At 39.1% G+C, this 25,723-nt stretch overlaps 2 protein-coding genes across 5 annotated transcripts; both read left to right on the top strand.

Moving 5' to 3' along the window:
* Window positions 1-208: 208 nt before the first annotated feature.
* morc2 (MORC family CW-type zinc finger 2) lies at window positions 209-17,115 on the top strand. Of its 3 annotated transcripts, none has more exons than XM_084945275.1 (29): window positions 209-330; window positions 720-803; window positions 911-1,065; window positions 2,139-2,192; window positions 2,307-2,341; window positions 2,441-2,509; window positions 2,624-2,714; window positions 2,805-2,913; window positions 5,704-5,863; window positions 5,952-6,063; window positions 6,520-6,645; window positions 6,732-6,811; window positions 6,897-6,979; window positions 7,239-7,324; window positions 7,524-7,664; window positions 7,754-7,908; window positions 8,286-8,414; window positions 8,513-8,618; window positions 11,252-11,384; window positions 11,503-11,586; window positions 12,895-13,146; window positions 13,263-13,517; window positions 14,038-14,151; window positions 14,449-14,506; window positions 14,579-14,717; window positions 14,814-14,981; window positions 15,082-15,175; window positions 15,939-16,127; window positions 16,229-17,115. In XM_084945275.1, exons 3-29 carry the CDS (start codon window positions 998-1,000, stop codon window positions 16,295-16,297), a joined length of 3,159 nt encoding a protein of 1,052 aa, XP_084801401.1. In that variant the 5' UTR covers window positions 209-330; window positions 720-803; window positions 911-997; the 3' UTR covers window positions 16,298-17,115. The 3 variants fall into 3 exon arrangements, with proteins under 3 accessions (XP_084801401.1, XP_084801399.1, XP_084801402.1); XM_084945273.1 differs by having other exon boundaries at window positions 211-330; window positions 717-803; XM_084945276.1 differs by lacking the exon at window positions 14,038-14,151 and having other exon boundaries at window positions 211-330; window positions 717-803.
* A 747-nt stretch (window positions 17,116-17,862) lies between these two features.
* On the top strand, window positions 17,863-25,491 carry LOC146376113 (acyl-CoA dehydrogenase family member 11). 2 transcript variants are annotated; one of them, XM_084945279.1, is made up of 15 exons: window positions 17,863-17,974; window positions 19,108-19,420; window positions 19,905-20,128; window positions 20,237-20,336; window positions 21,069-21,186; window positions 21,399-21,541; window positions 21,620-21,772; window positions 23,269-23,363; window positions 23,466-23,565; window positions 23,643-23,783; window positions 23,868-23,960; window positions 24,039-24,146; window positions 24,232-24,403; window positions 24,751-24,817; window positions 24,933-25,491. In XM_084945279.1, exons 2-15 carry the CDS (start codon window positions 19,136-19,138, stop codon window positions 25,042-25,044), a joined length of 1,911 nt encoding a protein of 636 aa, XP_084801405.1. In that variant the 5' UTR covers window positions 17,863-17,974; window positions 19,108-19,135; the 3' UTR covers window positions 25,045-25,491. The 2 variants fall into 2 exon arrangements, with proteins under 2 accessions (XP_084801405.1, XP_084801404.1); XM_084945278.1 differs by having other exon boundaries at window positions 17,923-19,420.
* Window positions 25,492-25,723: the final 232 nt, after the last annotated feature.

The raw sequence follows: 25,723 nt of genomic DNA, 5'->3' as shown, positions 1-25,723 counted from the left end.
GTTTTTATTTTAACTGTGAGCATACTTTTGATTTTATGGCCCCAAAAGTATAGATTATGAGCTTAACGCAATGAACTTCTGAAGGTCTCTCTAGGCGCCAGCAGACTGGTGCACCGGTAAGTTCTTTTGTTACGTAACGAGATGTCCTCCAATCATGGTTTAGAATCATAACGCGGTGCCTTCCTATTGTCCACAGCTATTGGGTGATTATCGAAAAATAGAGGCGGGATTAGCTCAGATCAGGGGAAACTAGAGAACCAACCATCGACGTTGATGGTAGTTGGATTCTTCGCGGCCTCGGGGATTGCTTTATGTCAAGGAAAACAAAACGTAACGTTAAGAAGTATTTGGACTAACTATATTAGCGTGCAAAGTCGAGGTCATCTGAAAATGTCTGGCAGAAAGGAATTGATACGGCTAACGTTAGCTTCATCTTCCCACAGTAAAGCTAGCTAGCTACCGTTTCCTCATAAACATTCCTGCGCTAATGTCGGCTAGCTGCTAATGTTAGCATGCCGTTAATAACAGTTGCAGCAAAACGTCTGAACTGTTGATGTCATGTTCTTAACCAAACATGACTTAGTCATATTTTACAGTAACCCAGCGAGGCAAGGGTCTGACTTCTTCTCGAACGAATGCACGTTAATGTCTTCGTTACTCAAGCCGTGCCTAAAGACGCTCTTTTCGCCTAATCATAACATTTTGTTGTTCCTCAGCAGGCCTCCCACGTGTTACTTGCTGGTACCTTCACCTGCGGGGTGACTTGTAATTACGCAGGAGTGTCTCCTCTGACTTTTTCTAAGGTATATACATTAGCTAATGTCATGTCATTTCCGTTATGTCAGTGAATTGATTGAAGATACACGCAGGCAAATCAACAGTATTTTTGATCTCTTCTTTCCTTTTTTAGAATGAAAGCTCTGAACTAGAGCTTGGTCAGTCAGCAAGAAGACGTGGAGGTCACCAGGAAGTACCTAGTTAACAATCGTGAGTGACCATGGCCTACTCTAGCTACAGCAACCTGAGCAGGGCTCAGCTCACCTTTGAATACCTGCACACAAATTCGTAAGTACCAACTTTTTGGGAATTAATTTGCCCGTAAGAACTTCACGATACACAGTTACAGCTAGTTAGCCTTAAAGATAGAACTTTAGCAACCACCTACACACAATACACTGCACCACTTCACCTCACCTACTTATTTTTGCAAGATGCCCAGCAATGTTGTTGAATAGAAAATAAGATATAGTCCAGAAAGACGAGTAGAGCACGTTTCCCTCATTTTGCTACATGTCATTTTATATTTCAAACAACTTTACCTTCCACGAGTAATACTTTCCATTCAGTCTGTATGCATTCACAATTCAAAACCTATGCTGGTGTTTATTTTAATAGCTGATGCTGCTACCATTCTTTTACTCTTTTTGTTTTTGCTCTTTGTTGTTATGCATTTTCTTTATTGTCACAAGGGGGAAAAATTGTTTGCCAGTTTGCCACATCAACGTTATAACAAATTTGTTAGATATAATCAGCTATTTTTATTTTCTGAACTTGATAGTGCCTTTGTGTATAATATGTGGAATTGACAGTGTAGGCTCAGAACAGAGTATAGACACGTCACAAATTTTGCAATGAAGCTAAATGTGCTTGCTTCAGTTATTTGTCAAAAAAAATCATGTGATATTGGCTGCTTGCAGACATTTATCACTCAGTTTGATCAGTAATGACTCAGAAAAAAAAGTTTGGTATATGCTCCTGTGGTATGTAATGTTCAACGTATATGTGGCTTATATTCAAAGTAGGTCGCAGCACCCTTTTGTTGTTCTTTTTGTTATAATGATAATTCATTTTAAGTGGTTAGCTGTCAGGTGAACTGTGGATAGTCAGTCCTTGAAGCTGAGCAGATAGTTTTACAGTTAACCAGGAAATGCATGCTTAACTGATAGTTCTTCATTTTATGCTGACACGTGTCAGCAGACTTGAGAAATAACAGTTTTTATAACAGAATAATAATCGTATGTTGGCTATCTGTGGAGTTCAGATGCTGTCACCAAGCATCTCCCATGTGTCCTTGTTCTCTAATGAGCTTCCCTTGTCAGTTTTTACTCTATTAATGGAATATTTGGTCTAACTCTTAGGACAACACATGAGTTCTTATTTGGAGCCTTGGCAGAACTTGTGGACAATTCAAGGTACCTGTTATGATTCACAGCACAATTTTTAAATAAATTATCGAGTATGGGAAAACTTGCATTAACCTGATATCTTTTATCTAGAAAATCTCATATGTTTTATTTCTTTCACAGAGATGCTAATGCCACACGTATAGACATCTACACAGGTAGACCTCAGAGTAAAATATCCAATTTCGTATACTGAAACTTATCCAGTGAGTCATTGTTTTTCATATCTGTCTTTTGACTTCCTGCTTGTGTGACAGAAAAAAAAACAGAGCTGAGGGGTGGCTACATGCTTTGTTTTCTGGATGATGGTACTGGGATGGACCCAAGTAAGTGTGACTAAATGATCAAAGAGCAAATTTAAAGCAAGGTTATTGTTGTTTTTGTAGGCCCATGGTTACATACCGTGTATAATTTGTGTCCTTAAACTGCTTTTTTCTTAGGTGAGACAACCCATGTGATTCAGTTTGGAAAGTCAAACAAACGGTCTCCTGAGTCCACTCAGATTGGCCAGTATGGAAACGGACTGAAATCGTGAGTTGTTTTTCCAGTTCCTGTCTGGTATTGATCACGAAGTTGGTACACCAGCATGTCCATATTTACGAAGTTTGTGTGTTTCCACAGGGGCTCTATGCGCATCGGAAAAGACTTTATCTTGTTCACAAAAAAGAACGACACGCTGACTTGCCTCTTCCTGTCGAGGACTTTCCATGAAGAGGAGGGTCTGGATGAGGTTAGTGGCAGTCATGAAACGCTTAGAGACGAGTTTTGTTAGATATGCTTTAGCCACTCACCACACATTCATTTCAAAGTGTACTTTGAATATGTGTCTAGATATTCACACCTGTGTGTTCATGCTTGTGTGTGTGCTTTCAGTCTGTGTGAACAGTACTCCATGCTCTCTGCTCAGTTCAGAAACATGTTGAAATTTTACAGCAGCCTACTTGAATAATGCTATAAATCCCTGGACAAATACAAAGAATGGAACAAAAACTGACAGCACTGCAAAATGAAAATTGTGTAATATTAAAATTTAGATAACTTCTAAATAAATTTAAAACACCAAAGGTTATCACAGTCATATCAACAATCTTATATCTTATAGCATAAATCAAGACCTAATGCCTAGGGGGGGCGCAGAGCCATTGCAGGGGGGGGCGCGGTATGAAAAGGGGAAAAAAAAACCCAAAACGCTTGGACACTGCTAGCATGGGGCGCCCACACAAACGCAAAGCAGGAGATGAAGCATAGCTGAATATGTTTCCAAACCAACTTCCTTCCAAGCCAAAGACTAGAAAATATGGTGAAGCATATCTTCCCTTTGGTTTCACCTGCACAAGTGCCAAGGTAGGTCTCCCCTGCAGAATTGGTTTTCCCTTCGTAGGGAGCACGCGCTGGGCTGTTCAAATCACGGACAAACAACATCCCACATTCTTGATTTTTAGTTCACAAACACTTCTCATAATGACTAACTACTCCTGACATTTTGGAGATGTTAGCTCTTTATACAGTAAAGTTACAGTGGGATACAAATAATATCAGGCTGATCCTGCCACGATTTGTCCCCCGGTTCAAATCACGGACAAACAGTATCCCACAGTTGTTTATGTTTTTGAACCCATTTTGCACAGAGAGGCATTTTTTGAAAAATGTATTGATAGCAATGTTGAATATTATTACACAGGAAAAAAACTACACTTAAAATAATCACACCGTGACGCCTCTGCCTTTCTAAATGGAGGGACAGTAACTGCGTGTGTATGTAAGCGTTTAAAAACTGAAGATAGTCAGATTAACAGTATTTTGTCTCTATCTGCCATTCTGCAATTCATCTCATGTAAACAATAACGTGGCGCACAGCGTGATGTGAAAAAAGGCACATACCTTTGACGTTGCGTGATGAACTCTGTATTCCTCGTCCACACGTAAATGCAAAAAAGGATTTTTAAAAAATCTCAGTTTTCGGTGATTCGAAACGCCGTTTACGTGTGAACGAAACAGCTGCGTTTTCAAAAATACCCGTGTAGGTGTGGACGTAGCATAAAAGAGTTAGTAGTTTATTTTATTGCTACCTGTAATTTATTGCAGTTTACTTGTATTTGCTTAATTGTTTACTAAATGTTTGAGGTGTGAAATAAACCGCAATGGTGCAAAATATGGGTGTGTGTGGTTGGAGGATGTGTTTGTGTGCGGGGGTGGCATTTTTCTTGTAAAACAAAGGGGGGCCTAGCAAAAAAAGTTTGGGAACCACTGGCCTAATGGAAGATTGGAACAACGGATGAAATGATTACTAATTGTGGCTCAGTGATACATTTTTGTATATAATTGATTTGGATGTAAAAAAGTGATCTACATTTATGTGAAAAAGAAAGGATACACTTTCATTTGTAAAGTTTTGTGCATCAGGACATAATAAAAAAAATCTATCGGTCGTAAAATTAGCTAAATAAAACCTCAGATGGGCAAAACATGTTCATCTGATATTCAATTTTATTTTATTTATACAGCGCCAAATCACAACAAAAGTCGCCTCAAGGCACTTATATGATATGACATTGAACATATGTTATATTAAACTGTTTAAAAATAAATAAATAAATAAACAAAAATGCAGAAGCAGTGTGTGAGAAACTAACTACACTGCAACCAAGGTCAGACTATGAAATCCTCAGAAATTGCAAAAAACAAACAAACCAAGAGCTACATCTCAGATTCTGAGTATGTTAAAGTTCATGACCAGACAATTAGACGAAGACAAAATAAGTATGACCCGTTTGAAAGAGATACCAGGACAAAGCTTCCTTTCTCTTAAAACAAAACAAAACAAATAAACATTGCGGCTCAGATTAGATTTGCACATTTACATCTGAAACCACGAGTCTTACGAAACGATGTCATTGGGATAGACAAGAGTAAAGTGGAGATGTTGGACCATAATACACAGCACCAAATGAAAACCAAATGCAGCATATGAGCACAAAGATCTCATAACTGCGTAGCACAGTGGTGGAGGGGTGATGATTTGGGCTTGTCTTCTAGCAACAGAACCTGAGCATCTTGGACTCATTGAGGTGACCTCTGTATACCAAAGTATTCTAGGATCATCTTTCCAAAAAATAAAGCTTGGTTGAAACTGGGTCGTTTAACACGATATTGATCCCAAGCATGGCAGCAAATCTACAATCAGATGACAAAAAAAGGAAACAAATCAAAGTGTTGGAAGGGTCCAGTCAAAGTTCATATCTCAGCCTGATTGAAATGCTGAAAGTTGGCTCTAAAATCGGAGTAGACAGTGCTTCTGCATTTTGCCTTAGTTTTTGTTAAACAAATAAGGGCATGGTGTAATATGTCATAATATGTGTGTAGTTTGTCATTTGGGGATTTATTTACCCAGCATGTTGTGGAATGTAAACCATGTGGCTCTCCAGCAAACTGATTTAAGGTCACATTTGTCAGATTCCAAAACATGTAGAAAGCTAACTGCTCTGGGTTACTTAGGGTTTTCATCCCCCTCCCTGTACAGGTGATAGTGCCTCTTCCTTCCTGGGATATGAAGACCAAGGAGCCGCTGACGTCTGATCCAGAAAAGTACGCCATAGAGACCGAACTGATCTTCAAATACTCACCTTTTAAAAATGAAAAGCAGCTGATGGAGCAGTTCAACAAAATAGAAGGCAACAGCGGTAAGCATTTAAATGTGCATCACTATGTGAAGAGCTGACAAATTGACATGTTGTTACTTACTTTTGGTACTTTTTATATTATCTATAGGAACGCTAGTGATAATCTATAATTTGAAGCTGATGGACAATGGAGAACCAGAGCTGGATGTAGAGACAGACCACCAGGACATACTGATGGCTGGGACACCTGCTGAAGGAGTGTAAGTACAGTTGTTACTGTTAGTTATGATGTCATTATTATTGTGGCTCACAGATACGATTTTGGTGGTTTTTACTTCAGTATCAGAAACCAGTTTAAAATTTCATCAAATGTCCAGCTGGAACTCAAACTTAATGGTGATCAAATTTCAAAATCAAAATGTTTGTAATGACTACTTCACAAATAATTGCTGATTGTGCTGGGGGGTGTTGTTTATCCACAGGGGATAGCAAGGGATCTCTATGGCATTAGCATATGAATTTATAATATTAATATAAAATATTAAGTTGAGTTGGGTATCTTTATTGGCAAGCTAATAGTGATTCAGCTTAATATTGATCATTTATCGTTGTTTAAAGGTAGAGCCGTGCAAGTTGACTAGTTGGAGGAGGCAGAAAACCACAAAGTAAAAATAGTTTGATGACAGCATGTCTAATGTACCACTTCTTGTTCACAGGAAGCCAGAGAGAAGATCGTTCAGGGCATACGCTGCTGTTTTGTACATTGACCCACGCATGAGGATTTTTATCCAGGGTCATAAAGTCAGGACTAAGAGACTTTCGTGCTGTCTTTATAAACCAAGGTAATACAGTAACGCACATATGGACTCTCTGTAACTTGTTTATTCCAGTGTTCACACTTTGATTGGACTTTCTGTTTTATTTAAAGGTGTTATAAATACTCATCAACTCGGTTCAAGACCCGTGCTGAGCAAGAAGTGAAGAAAGCTGATCATCTTGCAAAGATTGGTGAGATAGTGGGTTATTAATCCTGCTAATTAAAGTTTGCTTTAGCTTTAGTTCATGTGAGAATAATATGTGGTGTATATTTCAGCGGAGGAGAAGGCCAGAGAGGCAGAGAGTAAACGCATGGCTTTGGAGGCCAGATTAGGAGAGGACCTATCAAAAGACTCACGGGTAAGCTAAGGAAAACCTTTGGTTAATTGTCAAGTGCAGATGTGTAGTGTTTAAGTAAAACGGGTTTTGGGCAAAGCAAGTTTAGTTGTATAGCAACAGTTAATGACAAACACATCAAAGTGTTTTACATATGTCAAATTATTAAAGAAACAGGGAAATTTAAGAAAAGGTGTACTTTGACATGATTCAGTGGTTGATTCACAACCAAAAAACGATGACATTAAATTTCTTCTTTGTCTCCCTCCTTTTACTCCATCAGGCAATTTTGAGAAAAGTTCAAGATGCAGCCATGATGCTGCGAAGGGATGCTGACATGAAAAAAAGGATTCTTGAAGCCAAACAAAAGTATGATTAACAAAAATGCCAAACTTTATAGATTGTAGGCTGTTAAAATTCTGTTCCTTTGTTTGGCTGGAAATGTATATTAAAAAATGCCTCAAAATAAGATTTGTACATTAATTTTGTTTGCCGACCAAATTATTTGGCATCTAAATTTTATGTAAATGTATTTCTTACCAATCTACGTTTCTTCCTTATTCTTCAGAGCATTAAAGGAGCCCAAGGAGCTGAATTTTATATTTGGAGTGAACATTGAACAGAGGGACCTGGATGGGATGTTTGTGTACAACTGCTCTCGTCTCATTAAGATGTATGAAAAGACTGGTCCTCAACTGGAGGGAGGCATGTAAGTAAAAGGCACTAAAAGTGAAAAATGGCAGGAAATGAGCAAGTGATTAAGTTGTAATTTTAAACTATTTGGTTCATGTGTCTTAGGGCATGTGGTGGTGTAGTTGGAGTAGTGGATGTCCCATATTTAGTTCTAGAGCCTACTCACAACAAACAAGATTTTGCGGATGCTAAAGAGTATCGACATTTACTAAAATCCATGGGGGAGCATCTGGCTCAGTACTGGAAGGACACAAACATTGGTAAGCTTCCCTGAAGTTGCTGGATTTCTGTTTATTGCTGCACCTCAAATTACAAGTAAAAATACCCCCCATACTCCTGGGAGTTTTAAGCATGTTCCATGATTAATACATTATCCTGCTAGAGTGTTAGACAATTCAGATACAGTTGTAATCACCATTATTGATCTACGAGCTGCTGGAGCTTTAAGGTGATATTACCTGTGATATTGGATCGAGAAATGTTTGAGTCAGAGGTGAAGTATAAGTTTCATTTTAGCTGTATTAAGGGTTCCTTCCCTAAATAAAAATACAGCTTTGGTTCAACTTATTTTAATTATAGCAAATGACTTGCAACTGTATCAACTGATCTCACATCTGCATCTGTGTTTGTCATGCAGCACAGAAAGGCATAGTGAAGTTCTGGGATGAGTTTGGATATCTGTCTGCCAGCTGGTCTGCACCTCCATCATCAGAGTTGAGATACAAGAGACGCCGTGCCATGGAGATACCACTTACTATTCAGTGTGGTAAATTGAGCACACACATTTAGAGGACATGCAGTATCTCAGCTTCCTGCAGAAAACTCACTCGCTGATTATGCTATTCCTTCTTCTTTTTTTTTAAGATAAATGTTTAAAGTGGAGAACGCTGCCTTTCCAGATGGATGCAGTGGACAAACGCTACCCAGACAGTTGGGTGTGTCTCATGAACCCTGACAGCACTCAGGACAGGTACTGACACAATGAGCTTTTTCAGATAACTTCATTTTCTTATCTTATCTCACTAAGCAAAACGGTTATCAAGTTTCTAATTAAACTTATTGGGTATTTTTGATTGCTAAAAAACTGTTTTTAGTATAATTTAGAACAGAGTTGTAATGAAATTATACAACTGAATTGTTACTTTATTCAGAAGCAGCAGAAATATTTACAGCAGCACAGTGATGATATGATCTTAGCAACTAAAATAAATAAAGCTGACATTAAACCACTGAGTGGATGTGATAAAGATCATCTTGTTCTCCACTTAGGAGAGGGCCATGGTCTTAACAGAAATTGATGATACTTGGGCCACTAATTCGTCTTTCATTAATACAATTTAAAGTTTTCCACAGATTACACTACAGTAAAGAAAAACTCTCAAAATTATACCCAGATAAATTTGATGCTAAATGTAACAGATGCTCACAGATACCTTGCAATCTTACTCATATGTTCTGGGCGTGCCCTAGTTTGTCTGAATTTCGGCATCAATTCTTCAAAATAATTTCGGATATATTGGGTATGAAATTGACTCCGACTCCACATATCGCTATATTTGGCAAACCACCAAATAACCTTCATACTACAGCTATTCAAAATAACCTTATTGCCTTTGCTTCTCTCATCGCTAGAAAAAGAATTTTGTTGTTGTGGAAATCATCTCAGCCACCATTAATTAAAGTCTGGCTACAGGATTTCTTAGGACTCTTAAAACTGGAGAAGATAAAATTCTCCATCAGAGGCTCATCGGATAGATTTTTTACTCACTGGAAACCATTACTTAAATACTTGGAAAAGTTACCAGCACGAGAAATCTCTCTGTAGTCCACCATATGACAGTGTACAAATTTTTCTGCTATTCCCAGCAGTGGCTGTTCTACCTTATAAGAATACTTTATTTAAAGATATTCCAGCATTATTAGTTTGTTTCGACCGAGGAGCAAGTAATCATTAATATTAATATTGTTACTATTGTTAATATTGGTTAAGATTTATATCAATATTGATTAATGTTAAGACCTTGTTTTTTGAGGCTAGCAGATGTTGATGTTAATATTAAACTATAAGGATACGTACCACTATGTTATTGTTGAATTTTTATTTTTTTATTATTATTTTTTTCCTATTTATTTATTTACTTATTTATTTATTGTATGGGTTTTGCATTTTTTGTATGGGTCAATTCATTTTCTCTGTAACATACTCATTTTTACATTATTGGGAGGGAGTGGGGGGTATTCAGGTACTCATCCCATTTATGTTTTGTTTTTTTGTTTTTTGTATGTTATAAAAAAGAAAAAGGAAAAGATTATTACCTCTATATGTACCTATGTGTTTTATGACAGTTTGGTATTGAAAAATAAAAGAAAGAATAAGAAATTGATGATACTTGGCAAATACAACTAAAGTCCGTTACACACTAAATGCGTTGCGAAAAAGCGACACAAATTCCTAATTTTACGGATCCGAACGTATATACACACTGAATGTGTTGCATTTTTGTGGAAAAATTTGCCCTAAAAAAGGAATTTGGAGAAAGAAAGGAAAAAAAATTAAGTAGTTATGAAGCAATGATGAGCTGGTCCTGATGTTCCTAAATAGAGATTCTGGGTTCATTCAGTTCTCGTGACAAAGCAGCAGCAGGAAGAATATAATGGTTTGATCTGGGAGTGGAAGCTATATTGTGGCTTTCATACATGTGTAAAAGGATGTCAGTGGGGCAATTTGACCTTATGTTAGCAGACCACATCTGAGGAGGTAAAGAAATAAATTCAGAGAGCTGATTGACCCCCAGAGCAGTATCTTGCTCTCTGAGGTGAAATTATTATTGTAATTATTAATTATATATCATTGTAGATTCAGTACCAGTGCGCAATTTCAGCTATGAGTGCGCTTGATACCAAATGCAGTGATCTGATTGGTGAGATCTATTCATTCGGATTAGAAAAATCGAGCTTGGTTCGAAAAAAAAAATGCCACAAATTCATCCAGTGAAAAATAGGTGAGTCCGAAAAATATTTTAAACACAAAATGTTCAGAGGGATTTTATGTGTTACCCTACAAGCACACAGCTTTTTTTGGGGGGGGGTTGTTAAATAGTTTGTTTGTAACACTGTTCATATCATCATATCGTTCATGTCAGCTCATCAACTGTGCCATAGTTGAAGGTACTGGTGTCTGATAGTATCCTCCAAATAGCCGATGTTATAAATGACACTTCAGTTATAAGTGTAAATATAGCAAATCTTCATTGAACTTTGCCACAGGTGCCTCTTGTGCCTACAGATGAGGTTGTTGTGTAATCACGAATGTGACCAAAATGTCAGGGTATATTTAGCGTACCACTTTTTTTTTTCCTCTCTGTTTTTCTAGTGATAAGAAAAACCCTATGCACTGATAGTGCTTAAGAGGAGTTCAAATCCAACCAGAAGTTGGAGATTCTGCAGCAATAAACAAAAAAACAACAACAAAAGAACTTTGAATAATGTATTAGCTGAAGTGCTTATGCCATGAGAAAGTACCTACTAGTGTGGTAATATATTTTGTATGTTCTATATAAATTGTTCACATATTGTTATATATTGTTTGGAAATTGTTTTCAGATGTGACGCTCCTGAACAGAAACAGAATCTCCCATCTGGTGTTTTGAAGAAAGATAAGCCAACAGCTGAAGACAAACAAAAAGAGATAGCAGAGAAAATCAAACAGCAGCAGGAGAAGCTGGAGGCCTTGCAGGTATCCTGTCCAACTCTTGCTGTCTGTGTTTCTGTGTCTGTGTTTGGTTTGTTTTTTAAATCTCTCTGTTTTGTGTCTATCACCACAGTATATGTATATTCTGTTTGTTCCCTGCCAGAAAACCAGCACCATCAAATCTGCGGCAGATGTAAGAAAGCTCCCATTGGAGGTTAGCATGAAACCAACAGAGAGTTCCTCTCAGGTAAAAACAAACAAAAAACTCCCTGTACTGTCTTCTTGTCTTTTTCTACTAGTTAACTCTCAGCATATCGTATATGTATTTCTAATTTTAATATCACTGCACGTATGAGAAAAAACAGGAAAACTACCAAAGTAGTTGAATGAGATTTGCTATTAAAGAAAAAACTTAATCATTAGAAAATGATAAAAAGAAACTTCTATTCTATTGTATTCTATTCTATTCTCTCTCTTTCTATTTATTTATTTGTTTTATTGTTTTACCATCACAGGTACATTATATCCAGAAAGTATTCATAGCACCTCACGTATTCCACATTTTGTCGTGTTATAGACTTATTCCAAAATGGATTTAATTATTTTTTTTACCTCAAAATTCTACTCACAATAACCCATAAATACAACGTGAAAAAAGTAAATATTTACAGACTTTGGTTATTGTCTTGTTGAAGCACCTTTGGCAGTAATTACAGCCATAAGAGTTTTTTTTCCATTTTTCTTTGTATAACCTCTCAAGCTCCATCAGGTTGGATGGGGAGCATCAGTACACAGGTATTTTCAGATCCTTTCAGAGATGTTCAATATAGTTTAAATCTGAGCTCTGGTTGGGCCACTCAAGGACATTCACAGAGTGGTCCTGGAGCCTCTGCTTTGTTAGCTTAGTTGTGTGTTTAGAGCCGTTGTTCTGTTGGAATATGAACCTTCGCCCCAGTCCGAGGTCCAGAGCTCTCTGAAGCAGGTTATTCTCAAGGATTTCGTTTATGTCACTGCATTCCCAAGACTCTGACTCATCTCCGATTTTCTCCTGCCAAAAAATATCCACACAGCATGATGCTGCCATCACCACGATTCACTGTAGGGATGGTACTGGCCACCCATACAGCAGTTCCTGGTTTCCTCCTGACATGACACTTGGCATTCAGACCAAAGAGTTCAATCCTTGGTACAGATTTATTTTTGAATTTTGTTTCTCATCGTCTGAGAGTCCTTCGGATGTCTTTTGGTAAACTCCAATCAATTTTGGAATAAGACTGTAACATGACAAAATGTAGAACAAGTGGAATGCTGGGAATACTCACTGGATGAACTGTATGTTTCCTTTTCTATGTAAATATGAACTGAAAATGTAAAAAAGGAGTTTTGTATGTTCAGTCTTAAACAATTTAATTGCGCTGTAAAAGGGTCAGACTAAAGACAAACACTGCTGTTGATGGTGATCCTTTTTTTCCTTTTTTTTTTTTCCTCTTTGTTCAAATGTATTCATTATCATACTCAAATACTAGTTTTGTGTCCTTTCATGTTAACAATTCAGGCAACCAGGTCTTCTGAAAGGTCTGTTGCACGCCCACGCTCCCCACCACTCCCAGCTCACCTCAAAAATGCCCCAAGTGCCCCACCAGGACGTAGTGCTTCTCAGCGGCCCACCCGAACATCAGCCATACCACCAACTCCACCAAAGGTTGAGCCATCCAGGTCCAGAGCTGCAGCAAAACCTCCTCCATCTGCAGCAAAACCCGTTCCCAAAGCTACTGCCAAAACACCTGCACCCAGCCGCAGCTCACGGGTACGTTATACGTTTGATTTAAGAAAAGGTTTTGTTGTAAAAGTATTTCATATGGCTTCATGTACAAATCCTGCCATAAAGCAGTGTAAAATACTGAAAGCTGTCTCCTCATATAGGCATCTGCCAAAGCTTCACCTGCCAAACCAGCAGCTGCTGGACAGCGCAAGAGAATAATAGAGCAGGAGGAGAGTGAGGAAGAAGAAGAAGAAGAGGAGGAGGAGGAGGAGGAGGAAGAAGAAGAAGAAGGAGGCGGCAGCGAGGAGAGTGAAGAAGAACCACAGACAAAAAAATCCAAGATGGCTGCAGCTGCCACTAACCGTGGCAAAGTCGTAGAGAAGGCCCCACCTCCCAAACGTGGAAAGTTGGATGAGGTAAAGAACAGAGGCAAAAACTGTAGTGCAGATTTGTAACTCTGCTGATAATGTATTACAGCTCTGAAAAACAACTGCACATCAAAACAAGATGATTAACCTGGGGTGTGAAATGAGAGCAATAGTAATTCTGCACAAACCTTAATCCTGCGTGTTCAGCGTGCAGCTTGCTCAAAGGACTTTTGCTTTTGCTCGCATTTTCCCGCTTTTGCTTTATGAGAAAGAAATTTCAAGATGTGGATAAGGTAATGAATGGACTAGGAAGTGATTGTATGCTCAACATTATTATGATATCTGCATTAATTCAGGTAAAGTCTGTCAGTTTTTAATTAATTAGCTGCTTATTGGAGCAAAGCTTTACTCATACTGCTCGCTTACTTTATGGTGTCTGAACACAAAGTAGCTGCAATTAAAGTATCTTAGACTCCTGCTTAAGACACTAAGGGAACATGGACATACCTGGGTGGTCCATCAGGTTGCTGAACCTCCGATCAGAACCCCTTTGCTATTGACCTTGCAGGTTAAAACACACTCTCAACTTGAGAAGAAAGGAGTGTCTGCCCCTACACGGCAGGCACCAACAACACCATCCTCTGCCCCTAAATCTGTTTCTACACACGGGGCTAAAGAAAAGGTAGCTTTATTGGGTCCCTCTCTCTTCTACTGTCGAATCAAGCTGGGCTGCCTGCTGCTCTCACAACTTCTAACAATCAACACTTACTTTTTCAGCTCATATACATATATAGTGTAGTGATAGATTAACAGATCTTTGAAAACAAAACCAATCATTTTATTAATATTTAACAGTTTCTTTATAACCAAGCATGCCATTCATTTCAACCTCTAAGTTGTTGAAGACTTTATCTAACCCGACTGCCTTTTCAGTGATTTCTCAAACTGTTGTGGTCATATTTTGTTTGTATTTTTACAGGCACCTGATAAAGCTCTACAACAGGAACCAGAAAACGACACTAAAAATGCTCAGAAAGGTGAGATGATGGTCCACTCTCTACTGATGTGAATCAAATACAGAACTGGAAAATGAGTATTTTCTTCTCCAGATAAGGGTCTGCTGGTCGAAGTACGTGTCAATAAGGAGTGGTATACGGGCAAAGTCATCGCTGTTGAGGCGAATAAACAAAGTGTTCGCTGGAAAGTTAAATTTGACTACGTACCTCGGTCCACCCCTAAAGATCGATGGTAAGATGCAGTCTGTGTGAATGTTGCTTTCTGAACATGTTTTGATGACATGGCAGGTGATTCAAATCTTATACATGTATGTATCTCTCTGTAAAGGGTATTTAAGGGTAGCGATGAAGTCCGGCTGATGCGACCACCATCTCCAATCTCTCAGACACCTGACACCCAGCAGGAGACCGAGAAGGGTCCGGCACCCATGGAGCCAGACACTACTCAGCCAGGAACCAGCCGAGAGGTGACTGACAGCCTGGTCACCATGTTGAGGTGAGCTGGTTACAATGGTTACAATGTTGTTATCATTCTTTATTGAAGTCTTGTAACTCTCATAACTGCTGTGTGTTTACTGTGCTCTTGATGTTTCTAGAACAATGCTGCGTTACTTCTTTCCTCCTGCTTTTCGGATCCCAAAGGACGATGTTAATAGCATGACAGCCGAGGAGCTGGTTGCCTTTCCTTTGGTGAGATAATAAAAGCTTCTTCTATCTTGTGACGGATAAGCAAAAGCAGAATGCTAAATTTAAGCAGAAAGATGCAAGAAAAAGAAGCTTAAATAGCACAGCAAAAAGAAATATGAATGTGAATGTTGTCTGTTTCTGTATTCACCATGCCTCTCGCCCTATGGCAGCTGGGATCATGTGCTTGTTGTATCAGTCTTGCGTGATGAAGAAAGAGTGAAAGTAGAACTGAATTTACTGGTTGATCTGTTCCCACAAAGTTTCAAATTGATGGAGGTCACTGTAAATGAATTGACCATCTTTGGGAACCCAAAATGTCTGCTCAGTCTACTTACCTATCACCGTCTTTGACACTTGAGCCAGACTTTTTCACACCTCATCAGTGTCCACAAGTCTGATGGAAAAATTAGATTGTAGTGAAAATGATCTTCCGCTGCAGTGTGTAGGGTTCCGCTGCAGCTTGGGAATGCCTCGGTGTTTCACAAGACCAGCTGGAGGAGTTGGCCAAGGAGTTAAGGCTGGTCATCTCTGCTTAGTTTGCTGGATAAGTGCCAGAAACTAGATGGATAATAGTTTGATCTTTTAGTGTGAGAGGAAACTAGATGGAAAAAAAACTTGTTAAATAACTAGATAGTTATTTAACAATGGCAATAGTGCATAAATTAACATTGAAATTATAAGTGAAGATGTTAACTGCTGTTTTCTTGCCAATTCTGTTGAATTCTCCCACTAATTTGTTTTTGTTTTTTTTTCCTCCTGCATATAGAAAGAGTATTTCCAGCAGTATGAATCGGGCCTGCAGTCATTGTGTAATTCATACCAGAGCAGAGCTGATGCCAGGGCCAAAGCTGTGGAGGAGAAAAACAACAACACTGAGCTCAAACTAAAGGAGGCAGACGAGAAATTACAGAAACTCAGAACAAACATTGTGGCCCTTCTGCAGAAAGTACAAGAGGTAACACTTTTTAATCTGTGCTCCTCATCATGTGCACATTGTTGATACCCCCCCCCCTTTGCAGAAAGTGAGTGATTATCGTGCCTTTTTTCCTCCCACAGGATATTGACATAAACACAGATGATGAACTTGATGCTTACATAGAAGACCTCCTCACAAAGGGTGATTAAAGAAAACCAAAATCAAATGAAAGATGTGAACATTAACAAACTGGTCATCATTTCAAGTCTCCATGGACCCACTCTCATGTGTGAATATTTGGGGTTTGTTTTCATTAATCCCTCCATGTGTTGAATCAGTTTGTAACCGGTTTGTATTTTTAGGTTCTCACTGTCGATTGCCTCTGGGCCTGTGGTTTTATTTTGTCCCTTTTTATTACCCTCTTACATCTGTTAATCTATGTTTAAAACATGCTATCCTGGTTGAGCTGTTAAATAATTTGTATGTTTATTGCGGCGTATGCTCTTTTATATAGTCAACTGTTGTTGTGACAAACTACATTTCTTCATTTTGGTCCATTGTCAGGTGACATTTTCACACTAAAGACTTGGGCTTAACTCGTCTCTGTTCTGTATTGCAGCCTGTAGTTAAACAGTTATTTTTTATTTTTGCACACTAAAAACACATCAGTGTTCTCCAACCTGGACAGAAAACCGGGTTCATCTTTTATGTTTGGGAGATATTCCCCATCCATAAACAGGAGCTACATACTGGGTTATATCAGTACATTTATTATTCCTTTAAATTCCTTCTTCATTTAACCTTTGACTGTTCTGTGTTCATTTTGGGAAGAAAAAAAATGGTTAACTGCTGAATTGTTTAATAATTATTCAGTGCCTCTGTCCTTCTTTTTGAACAGATTTTTAACCCATCATGGAAATGTTTTATTAAACGGTGCATGCTTTCAGTCTTTATGTTCTCGTTGGAACAAAGGATACTGTATTTTTGACAAACCTTTACTTGGAACAATAAAACTGGTTCAGCAACACATTATGTTGGTCAGAATGTGGTGTATAATAAAGTATTCGTTCTGGGAAATTTTACATTTGGGCTTAAGTAAATTATAGTGTTACAGGAGGGGATTTCTGTCACCATGACAGTAAATATTGTTGAATTTAGCTTTGTTGGTGGTGCTTAGAGCCCTGTGTTCTGTGGATTATCTTTGTCTTTACAAACAATCCATTTTCAATCCGTTTTTTCTACTCTTGGATCTATTTTATATAAATTAGACATGAAACACAAGGTTTAAACGGCAGAACATTCTTACAGGGATTCTTACAAGTCTGTCCAGCTTCACAGTGGAAGGTAACCTGACTGGATGCACAATCTCTTAGTATGTTGTGGAAGCTGCTTAGCTAATAGTACACACAACAGAGTCCAGGTATCCACCAGTTTCTACCGTCGGCTTTTACTGAAGGCTCAGATGATTCATAAGAACACTTCCTACTAAAATCTTTCCTTTCCTGCCATCTGCTAGGAGGTGCAGAAGCTAGCGTTCATGAACTATAACAGGTTCATTGGCTTTAAAAAAAAAATTAACAATGAGCGTAAACACTTTTTTTTGTTTATTTTGAGTCATCTCGTCAACGCAGTTACAAAAAACATAACTAAAATGGATGTTTTATATTTATTAATATAAACATTATATCATACCTGATATTTTATCTTTTGTATACACTATAGATCCTTGATAGAAGTGTTTGTCACCTGTGTGTTTGCGTGCTGTTTTTGTCGCTGCTGCATCAGCAGGAGGTGCTACTTGAACCTTTAAACGAGGAGAGACTTTTATTTTGAAGGCGAAACTTAAGTTGCCGCCGTGAACGTGAACGCAGCTGGGAAAACGTTTGGTAAGATGACTGCTAGCAGCTATATCTTTGATATTTGGGATGCTTTTAAGTTTCATTTAAAACTAATTCAGCGTTGTCTGTGTAAGCTTGCCCGTGAATAAAGCGCTCACAACTTTGTTAAACGTCATTGCTAACTGCTGTGTTGTTGTCGGGTTGGAGTGTGAAGAGTACGCGTTATGATAAAGGGTTTCAAGAAGAGGATAGCAAGTATATGCCTCTGTTTAATATTTAAATATATTTAAATAATATAAAGGAAACCCTCGAATACAAGCGGTAAGATAATATCTGCACAAAGGCAACGACGCAACCAGATGAACTTTGACCCATTTCTTTGGTTGTCAGTCTTCTCCATGGTCTGCAAGCCAGCTAGATAAATTTACATAAAGAAATAAGTATCAGCAATGGAGAAACAAAGAAGGTAATCCTATCCGGAATCAGTAAATCAGCAAAAATGCGCCTGTTTTCTGAGTAATAAATAAAAACCAAATATACAGAAATTGCTTTCAGCTGAATGCACCTCCCTGTTCTGCCCCCGGGAGGACCAGGGGTGGTGCTAAAGGGCACTGGGGTGGCATTGCCCAGAGGGTGCCGTTGTCCTCTTTAATGCTTCAATACAACTTGTCCTTGCCATTAGTTTATTGCTTCAAAGCAACTATTTGATCTTAAATGTTATTACATCCCGTGAATGCTACTGGTTTACATATTAATGGAAAATAATGATTTAATTTGAAAGATGGACTTCCCCTCTTGTACTTCACATTGGTTTGGTCCACTACTATCGCTTACTTTACAAACTCTAAACAAAGGATGTGTGAGACCCCCTTATTTATATCTAAAAATGACACCCATTAACAGTTTTATCCAGATTCATTTTTATTAGCTTGTTACCTTACTTATTGTGCTTCAATGTGGCTTGCATTTTGTTATTACTGTATTTCCAGATAGATGTCTATGGAGAAGGAGGTCTGTGCAAATTAAAATTATTATAACTCACTTTTTTTTCCCTGATCCCAACTAGTTCTTGGACGCCACTCACCAGCCCCGTGCCACCCCATTTAAAAAAACTGAAGCATTCCTGCCTTTATCTAAATATCACCTGTCCCTGCTCTAATGGCATTGTGTTGACTCCCTAGTCAGACCTCAGACTGAAGGTATTGGGCCATGTCAGTGTCCTCAGCCCTCCTGAGCCGACGTGTAGCCGGAGGCTCCTGCAGGTTGTGGTGTGTCATTCCTTCACCTCGACCACTGATCCACGTCAGATCAGCTTCTGTAGCTGAGCCAGGCAGAAGAAGATTCAATGAAGAACAGCTGTGGGAGGCAGCAGGCTACTTGCCATTCACCCGAGCCAGGATAGGGCCTTTCTTTCAGGGAAACCCAGTGCTGAAGAACCCATTTGTAGAAGATGCCTTGCTCAGAGGATATCTGAAGAGACACATACCCCAGGAGGTGAGCAGGGATTACATGTTTTTCCCAAGAAAGGGTGTCATACTACCAGTTTTAGAGCAAGAGCAACAGGCCCATTAAATAACAATGTCCATATTAGGTGTATATTACTATATTATAATGTGTTTTTTGTTGTTGTTGTTTTTTAATGTGCTCATAACTTGTTTTCTTTTTGAAAGAAGTGTTGGGTATATGCACAGTATGTAATGCATATTTTTCCTTAAGTTTTGTTGCACCAGCACGGATTCATTTTATAAAAAGCAATAAGAGTTTGACTTTGGTCTTTGTTACTATTAAAAAGCCAGCAAGGAGCTGTCCTATCAGGTAAACAGGCTGAGATCTGTTTCATAAGGTCTGCGATATATTGTGTGTAATAATAAGCACCTTTAAAGACCCTCAAGGTCACCATACATTAGTACAAAATTTATATATGTATATGTGTGTGTGTGTGTGTGTGTGAATAGTATGTGTATAAATTTGTCTACAGGCGATTCTCTCAGACTTGTGTGCATTTGGAGAACACGTGGCAAAGGAGGTGGATAGCTGGGGTAGAGAGTGTGAGGTCAATCCTCCACGGTTGGTGCACTTTGATCCCTGGGGTCGCCGAGTGGACCACATTGTGACCTCCCATGCTTGGAAACGCATGAAAGACCTGTCAGCGCAGGAAGGACTCGTTGCCATTGGCTATGAGAGGTCATTTGGCGAGTGGAGGTTAGAAGGCCGTTGCACTTTCTTTTTTCAGTTTAGCTCATGTGTCTTATTTCACTTCAGTAACGTGTTTTTGTCATCTTCCAAAAAGTGTATGTATGTGTTTCCTAGTCGTGTGTACCAGATGAGCAAGCTGTACCTTTTCTCTCCCTCATCTGGCCTCTACACCTGTCCTCTTGCTATGACCGACGGAGCTGCAAAAGTTATCCAGGTGTGTTTAAAGAAGTGAATAACATGACTAATACAGTGTCCTGTAAGCCAAACTGATTAGAACAACAGAACTAGTAATGGGATTTACCTCCAATCATTTAAAACTGAATTAAGTGAAGAATATTGTAGCCAATGTAGTTTAAAACATTGGCATTTTAAGAATATAAATTCATCGTCCTCCCATCCGTCAAACGCTACAGACAATTTCATGCTGAGACTAAAGGCTCAGAGACAGTTTCATCTCAAAAGTTATACAAGCATTTAATCAGTCCATCAAGTCACCCCAGTAAAATTGTTTTAACTGGCTGAGGAACCACATAATCATAGCCATATCTGGAACAGTTTGCACTATATGCATTTTGCACCCTATTTCCTTTTATATTGTATATTTGTATTATCTTTTATTGTGTTATTTATTTCTTTTATAGGGAGATTATGTTTTTGCTGTTTATTTTCCTGTTTGTGTTAAGGAGAATTTGCCTTCCAATCAGTTTGCACAGTGTACGTTGATAATATTAATAAAAAAAATGTAAAATATGCCAGCTTTTGTTTAAAACAGCAGCATGTACTTGAAGGAACTGTATATTAGATTGATGAGCAACTGAATAAAACTCTATATTTTGCTGTAATGGCTGTATAGTAGTGAATGTACACATATTTTTGACTTGCTTGACCCAGTTCTGTTTTTCCTTGTAAGCACAGTGAATGATTGTTTGGATTTGTGTATGAGAAGTCCTTAGGTGTTCCGTGGCCAGTAGAAGACGCCTACAGTCGTTTGACCACCCGCCATCCAGAACACTTCTGGACATCCGGACAGTGGATGACAGAGAGACAGGGAGGCTCTGATGTGGGTAAGTAGTGACACACTGTTTTCTGCATTTATCAGTCCCAGATTCAATCTGTAAATTAAGAGCTGCAGTACAACAGTGTTGTAATTGTGCTTTTCAAGGGATGAGATATCTGTGGAGGAGATTCTTTGTTGGCATACTTTTTTTTTCCGCTTTGTCATGCAGAACAAGAGTAACTGTTGTAATGCTTCATGAGTTGTTTTCATTGTCCTCAGCCAGCGGCACTGAGACGGTGGCTGTTCCACAAACAGATGGTTCCTACAAGCTCCACGGCTTCAAGTGGTTCACGTCTGCTACGGACGCAGACATGACTCTTACGCTGGCCAGAGTGCAGGACAAAATGGGAGCAACCATACCAGTACTGCTGACATCAGTCACAAAGCATTGTCAATAACTTGCAGAGTGATATAATTGACTGCTGTTCTCTGTCCCACAGGGTAGCAAAGGTTTGTCTCTCTTCTATGCGGAGGTGAGTCGAGATGAGGATGGTCGATTGAGGGGTATTGAGGTTCAGCGACTGAAGGACAAGCTGGGGACACGCCAAATGCCGACTGCTGAGCTGCTGCTGGACGGCCTGCCAGCGCACAGGGTCAGTTACACATGCAGGGTCATTGGATATAACAATTTATTGACAAACTATAGGCTTTGTCTCCTATCTGTGCAGATATGAGCAATTGCTTAAACACACACACACAAAAACAAGTTATGTGCAGCAATGATAAGCAGAACCATTCCTGCATTTGTGTGCTAGGTGGAAAAATTCACAGTGATTTTATTTGCCACTCCTCAGTAACAAAAAAGTACACACTGTGCTTTGTAAAAACACAAATCAACTTTTGTAGCACTTCTGACTTAACCCACTGAATCCTCAGAAACTTGTTGAGATGTGCAACTCATGAGAGTTCCAGCTGCTTGCAGCTCCAGCGGCAGCACTCGGGCAGGTAGCATTCAGTCAGCATGAGATAATGAGCTGTGAATGGCTGCAGCTAAATTAATATGAGGAATCACTTAAAGCAAAACAAGCTCAGAAAAAACAGCAAACCAAGACAAGAAGTAGAGATCTGCATTCGTTGTTGGTAAGAACAGATTAATTTTTTCCTTTTACTACTTTGCCTCTAAAGTAGCATTGACTTGTCTCTGGCTCTTCTCCAGCCACCAGGATGTTGTAAATTCTTCGATTCATGTAAGCCTCTTTGGATCAGGCTTGCTCCTGTGCAACCCGTGGATACCAATTTAGATTGGGTTGTGGGGATTTTTGAGGTGGTGTCAATCCCTCGGATTCTTTGTTGTGCTTCTCGTGTAGGTTTCTGACTAGCGTTTGCAGTGTGGTGGGGGGCATTAAGGAACAAGCATGGTTGCGTGTCTGTCCTACACAGAGCTTTGTGTTCAGTCACTTACATGTTGCAGTTGTTTACTGTCAGCAGGAGGCATATTGTGACCAATATGTGGAACAGCTGGTCTGTTCTTGCTGTTGTTGGTCCTTCAGCTAGCTGCGGGGAAGACCAAAGTTACAACATAAAGAAAGCTGAAGTGAAACTGAGTGTTAAAAATAAGGACAAGTGTCCACTGCAAACAATGACTGTGGTTCTCCTGCTGTTTTCTTTTGGTTGACTTTTCGATAATGTTTGCTCCCTTTCCTGTTCAGGCCCACTTTTTAAAAGCTCAGAATTGGACTCACTCATAGCGCTATCTGTGTCAAGCTCATAATCTTGGCCTTTTTGGACTGTAACACAAGCACAGCTGTGTAGGGTGCATACACAGAACACTTAAGCATGGGGGACACGAGTGTGATACCACAAATCCTGCATTACCCTGCTGGGGGAGAATTTTTACGGAAATTTGTCACAGTGTGAGCATTAATTACACTTTTGCTATATAACACATGGTTATATGGCAAAAGTGTAATTAACCACTGTGAGGGAAATCATCCAACATTTTTTTTTTTAAAGGTATGGACATTTTCAGGCAGTTTATGGTCCACTCCACCAACCTTCACTGTTAGAGAAACAAGACAAGCCATGTTCCTTGTAATTTTTTTTTTTCTATAATGTGTCCAAATCTTTGACAACTTGTTTTCCACAACAGCTCTCAGAGGAGGGGAGAGGTGTGTCCTCCATAGCTAATATGCTGACCATAACCAGGATCCACAACAGCGTCTCTGCAGCAGCCGCTATGAGAAGGCAGGACACCGCTCATACTACCACACTTGAATCTGTGCTGATTTCTTAAAGCACAGCATGAGTAAGCTGGTTAAACATTTGTGTAACTGTGTGTCTTCACAGGGTGCTCCAGTTAGCTCGTGACTATGCCACTCGGCGCACTGCCTTTGGAAAGCTTCTTAAAGACCACCCACTGCACATGCAGACTCTTGCTAGAATGGAGGTAAGCTGGGAGGGGGTGAACAAACTCCACACAGTGTTTCCTGTCATGCTTCAGGACACATGCTTGTCACACTACAGGTAGAGTCTCGAGGGGCCTTTCTTCTGGTGATGGATGTGTGTCGTCTGTTGGGCCGAGAAGAAAGTGGAGTGGCAACCGAGCACGATGCTCACCTTCTCCGGCTGCTCACTCCGGTCGTCAAACTGTACACTGGGAAGCAGGTGAACAGTTTGTGTGAATGCTAGCGTTAGCTGTTATTTGCCTGTTTTGATTGTTTAATTGTTTCAGTGTTGTGTTTGTCTCAGGCTGTGGCTGTGGTGTCGGAGGGTTTGGAAAGCTTTGGTGGCCAGGGATACATCGAGGATACCGGCTTGCCTGGAATACTCCGTGATGCACAGGTGAGTTTGATACTAGAGGTGTGATAGCTTGAGATTTACAAAAAGAGTGAAAGACTAACTTAGCTCTTCCTCTTCCAGGTTTTGAGCATATGGGAAGGTACCACAAATGTTTTGTCTCTGGATGTGCTGCGGTGTGTGGCTCGTAGCTCAGGGATGGTTCTTCATGCCTACTTCAGCCATACCAAGGTCAAAGCAAGTTTAATGAAAAAAATCTTCTTTGTGACTGAGCAGAACAAAAATGTGAAGTGCGCTTGTTTTCTTTGTGTTATAGTCTCTGCTGGCGGGCGCCTCCAGCGTTTCCTTATTGGCCCCAGCTGTGAAAGCAGTGGGCGGAGCTCTTTGCGAGCTGGAAGAGTTTGTTCAGGTAGCAGCAACCAGAGCACCCAGCTACCTGGAGCTAGCAGCAAGAGACCTGGCATACAGCCTGGCTCGCATCTACACAGGTGTATACCACACACACACACACACACACACACACACCAGAGCTGCAACTATGAGTTAATTTACAGGTTAGCTGATCAACATAAAAATAATTATAAATAATTTTAAGCATAAGTCAAATATTCACTAAAATTTTTCTGCTTTTTTTTTCAGCTTTTTGAGTTTGTAATTAAGTTATTAACTAAATCAGCATTTTGAAAACATAAGCTTAAGCTGACATCTTTCAGTCTAACAAACCTCTAAGTCAGTAATGTAATCAGTCAGCTGTACTGTTATCGTGGCCAAACATTCAAACAATAAACACATTTACCTCTATGCACCTTGTTATCGTTCCCAACTCTGTTATCAGGAGCCCTTCTTATTGATCATGCATGTTGGAAAGGAGCTTCTCCATCTGACACCTATGCAGCTCTCAGGTAAAAAAAAAAAAGAAAAATGTAAATTTGCAGTTGTCTAAAATATTTTTTAAAAATGCACTAGAATTTTGTTACTATTTATCATTATTTTTTATCACTTTTTTTTATTTTCCAGGTGGTGCGAACAGGACTTGTGTCCCGTGGCAAGGAACCAGAGAAGAGGTCACTATGATTTCAACACTTCACTTGATGCTTCTTTAGTCTTTGACCAGTCGATACAGGGCTGAAGAATCACTGAGTCACTGCTGAGCCCTGTGGTCTGTCTTAGTGACAAACAGATTTATTGTCTGCTATATTGTTGTTTGTGTTTTTGTGGATGATTGAAATCATGTTTCATTAAAAATGAAATTCGGTCTTGAATAAGCATGTAAATAAAATGGAGAATGGGTTGTGTCTTCAGTATCAGAGTAAATACTGGACAGTAAATTGAAATGTGAATTTCCACAGTTAAATGTAGTTTTTTAAATAAAGGCAAATGATCAGCAGCCCAGAGATTAACTTCACATAGGTCATAAGCAAAACAGGGCCTGACTGACCAGGTTCATACACACTGCTTTACTGTACTGCTGGAAAACCTGCACATACATATTGATGTATAAACTTTAAAACAGTAAAAACTTGGCAGTTTTAACGCAATTTTTTGATATTCATTAAACTGTAGCGACTTTAACTGAGTTTACTGAGTCACTGTGTTTTTTATTTTCAAAAATGAACATTGCTCCCATGTGATACACAGCAAAAACATAAAATAAACACCCAAACAATATCCAACACCTCTTTTTAAAATATGTTGATATATATCGAGGTGGGAGTAGGTGCGAAATGTTTTTTTTTCTAATGGCGATAAATACTTTTTACTCAAAAAACTTATTGTTGCAATTGTTTTCTGTACATTTTTTTTTTTTT

This window comes from Perissodus microlepis, chromosome 12, assembly GCF_051167445.1.
Source record: "Perissodus microlepis isolate ML-2025 ecotype Zambia chromosome 12, ASM5116744v1, whole genome shotgun sequence".
Taxonomy (NCBI): domain Eukaryota; kingdom Metazoa; phylum Chordata; class Actinopteri; order Cichliformes; family Cichlidae; genus Perissodus; species Perissodus microlepis.
Note: the sequence above shows the minus strand (reverse complement) of the source record. Positions and strands in the feature narration are given on the sequence as shown.

Coding starts and splice junctions, on each gene's coding strand:
- morc2 (XM_084945275.1), top strand. CDS start 998: ATGGCCTACTCTAGCTACAGCAACCTGAGCAGGGCTCAGCTCACCTTT. Junction 14,718..14,813: donor TCCACCCCTAAAGATCGATG/GTAAGATGCAGT, acceptor CTCTCTGTAAAG/GGTATTTAAGGGTAGCGATG. Junction 16,128..16,228: donor TTCTGCAGAAAGTACAAGAG/GTAACACTTTTT, acceptor TTCCTCCCACAG/GATATTGACATAAACACAGA.
- LOC146376113 (XM_084945279.1), top strand. CDS start 19,136: ATGTCAGTGTCCTCAGCCCTCCTGAGCCGACGTGTAGCCGGAGGCTCC. Junction 23,364..23,465: donor GCAGCAGCCGCTATGAGAAG/GCAGGACACCGC, acceptor GTGTCTTCACAG/GGTGCTCCAGTTAGCTCGTG. Junction 23,961..24,038: donor GAATACTCCGTGATGCACAG/GTGAGTTTGATA, acceptor TTCCTCTTCCAG/GTTTTGAGCATATGGGAAGG.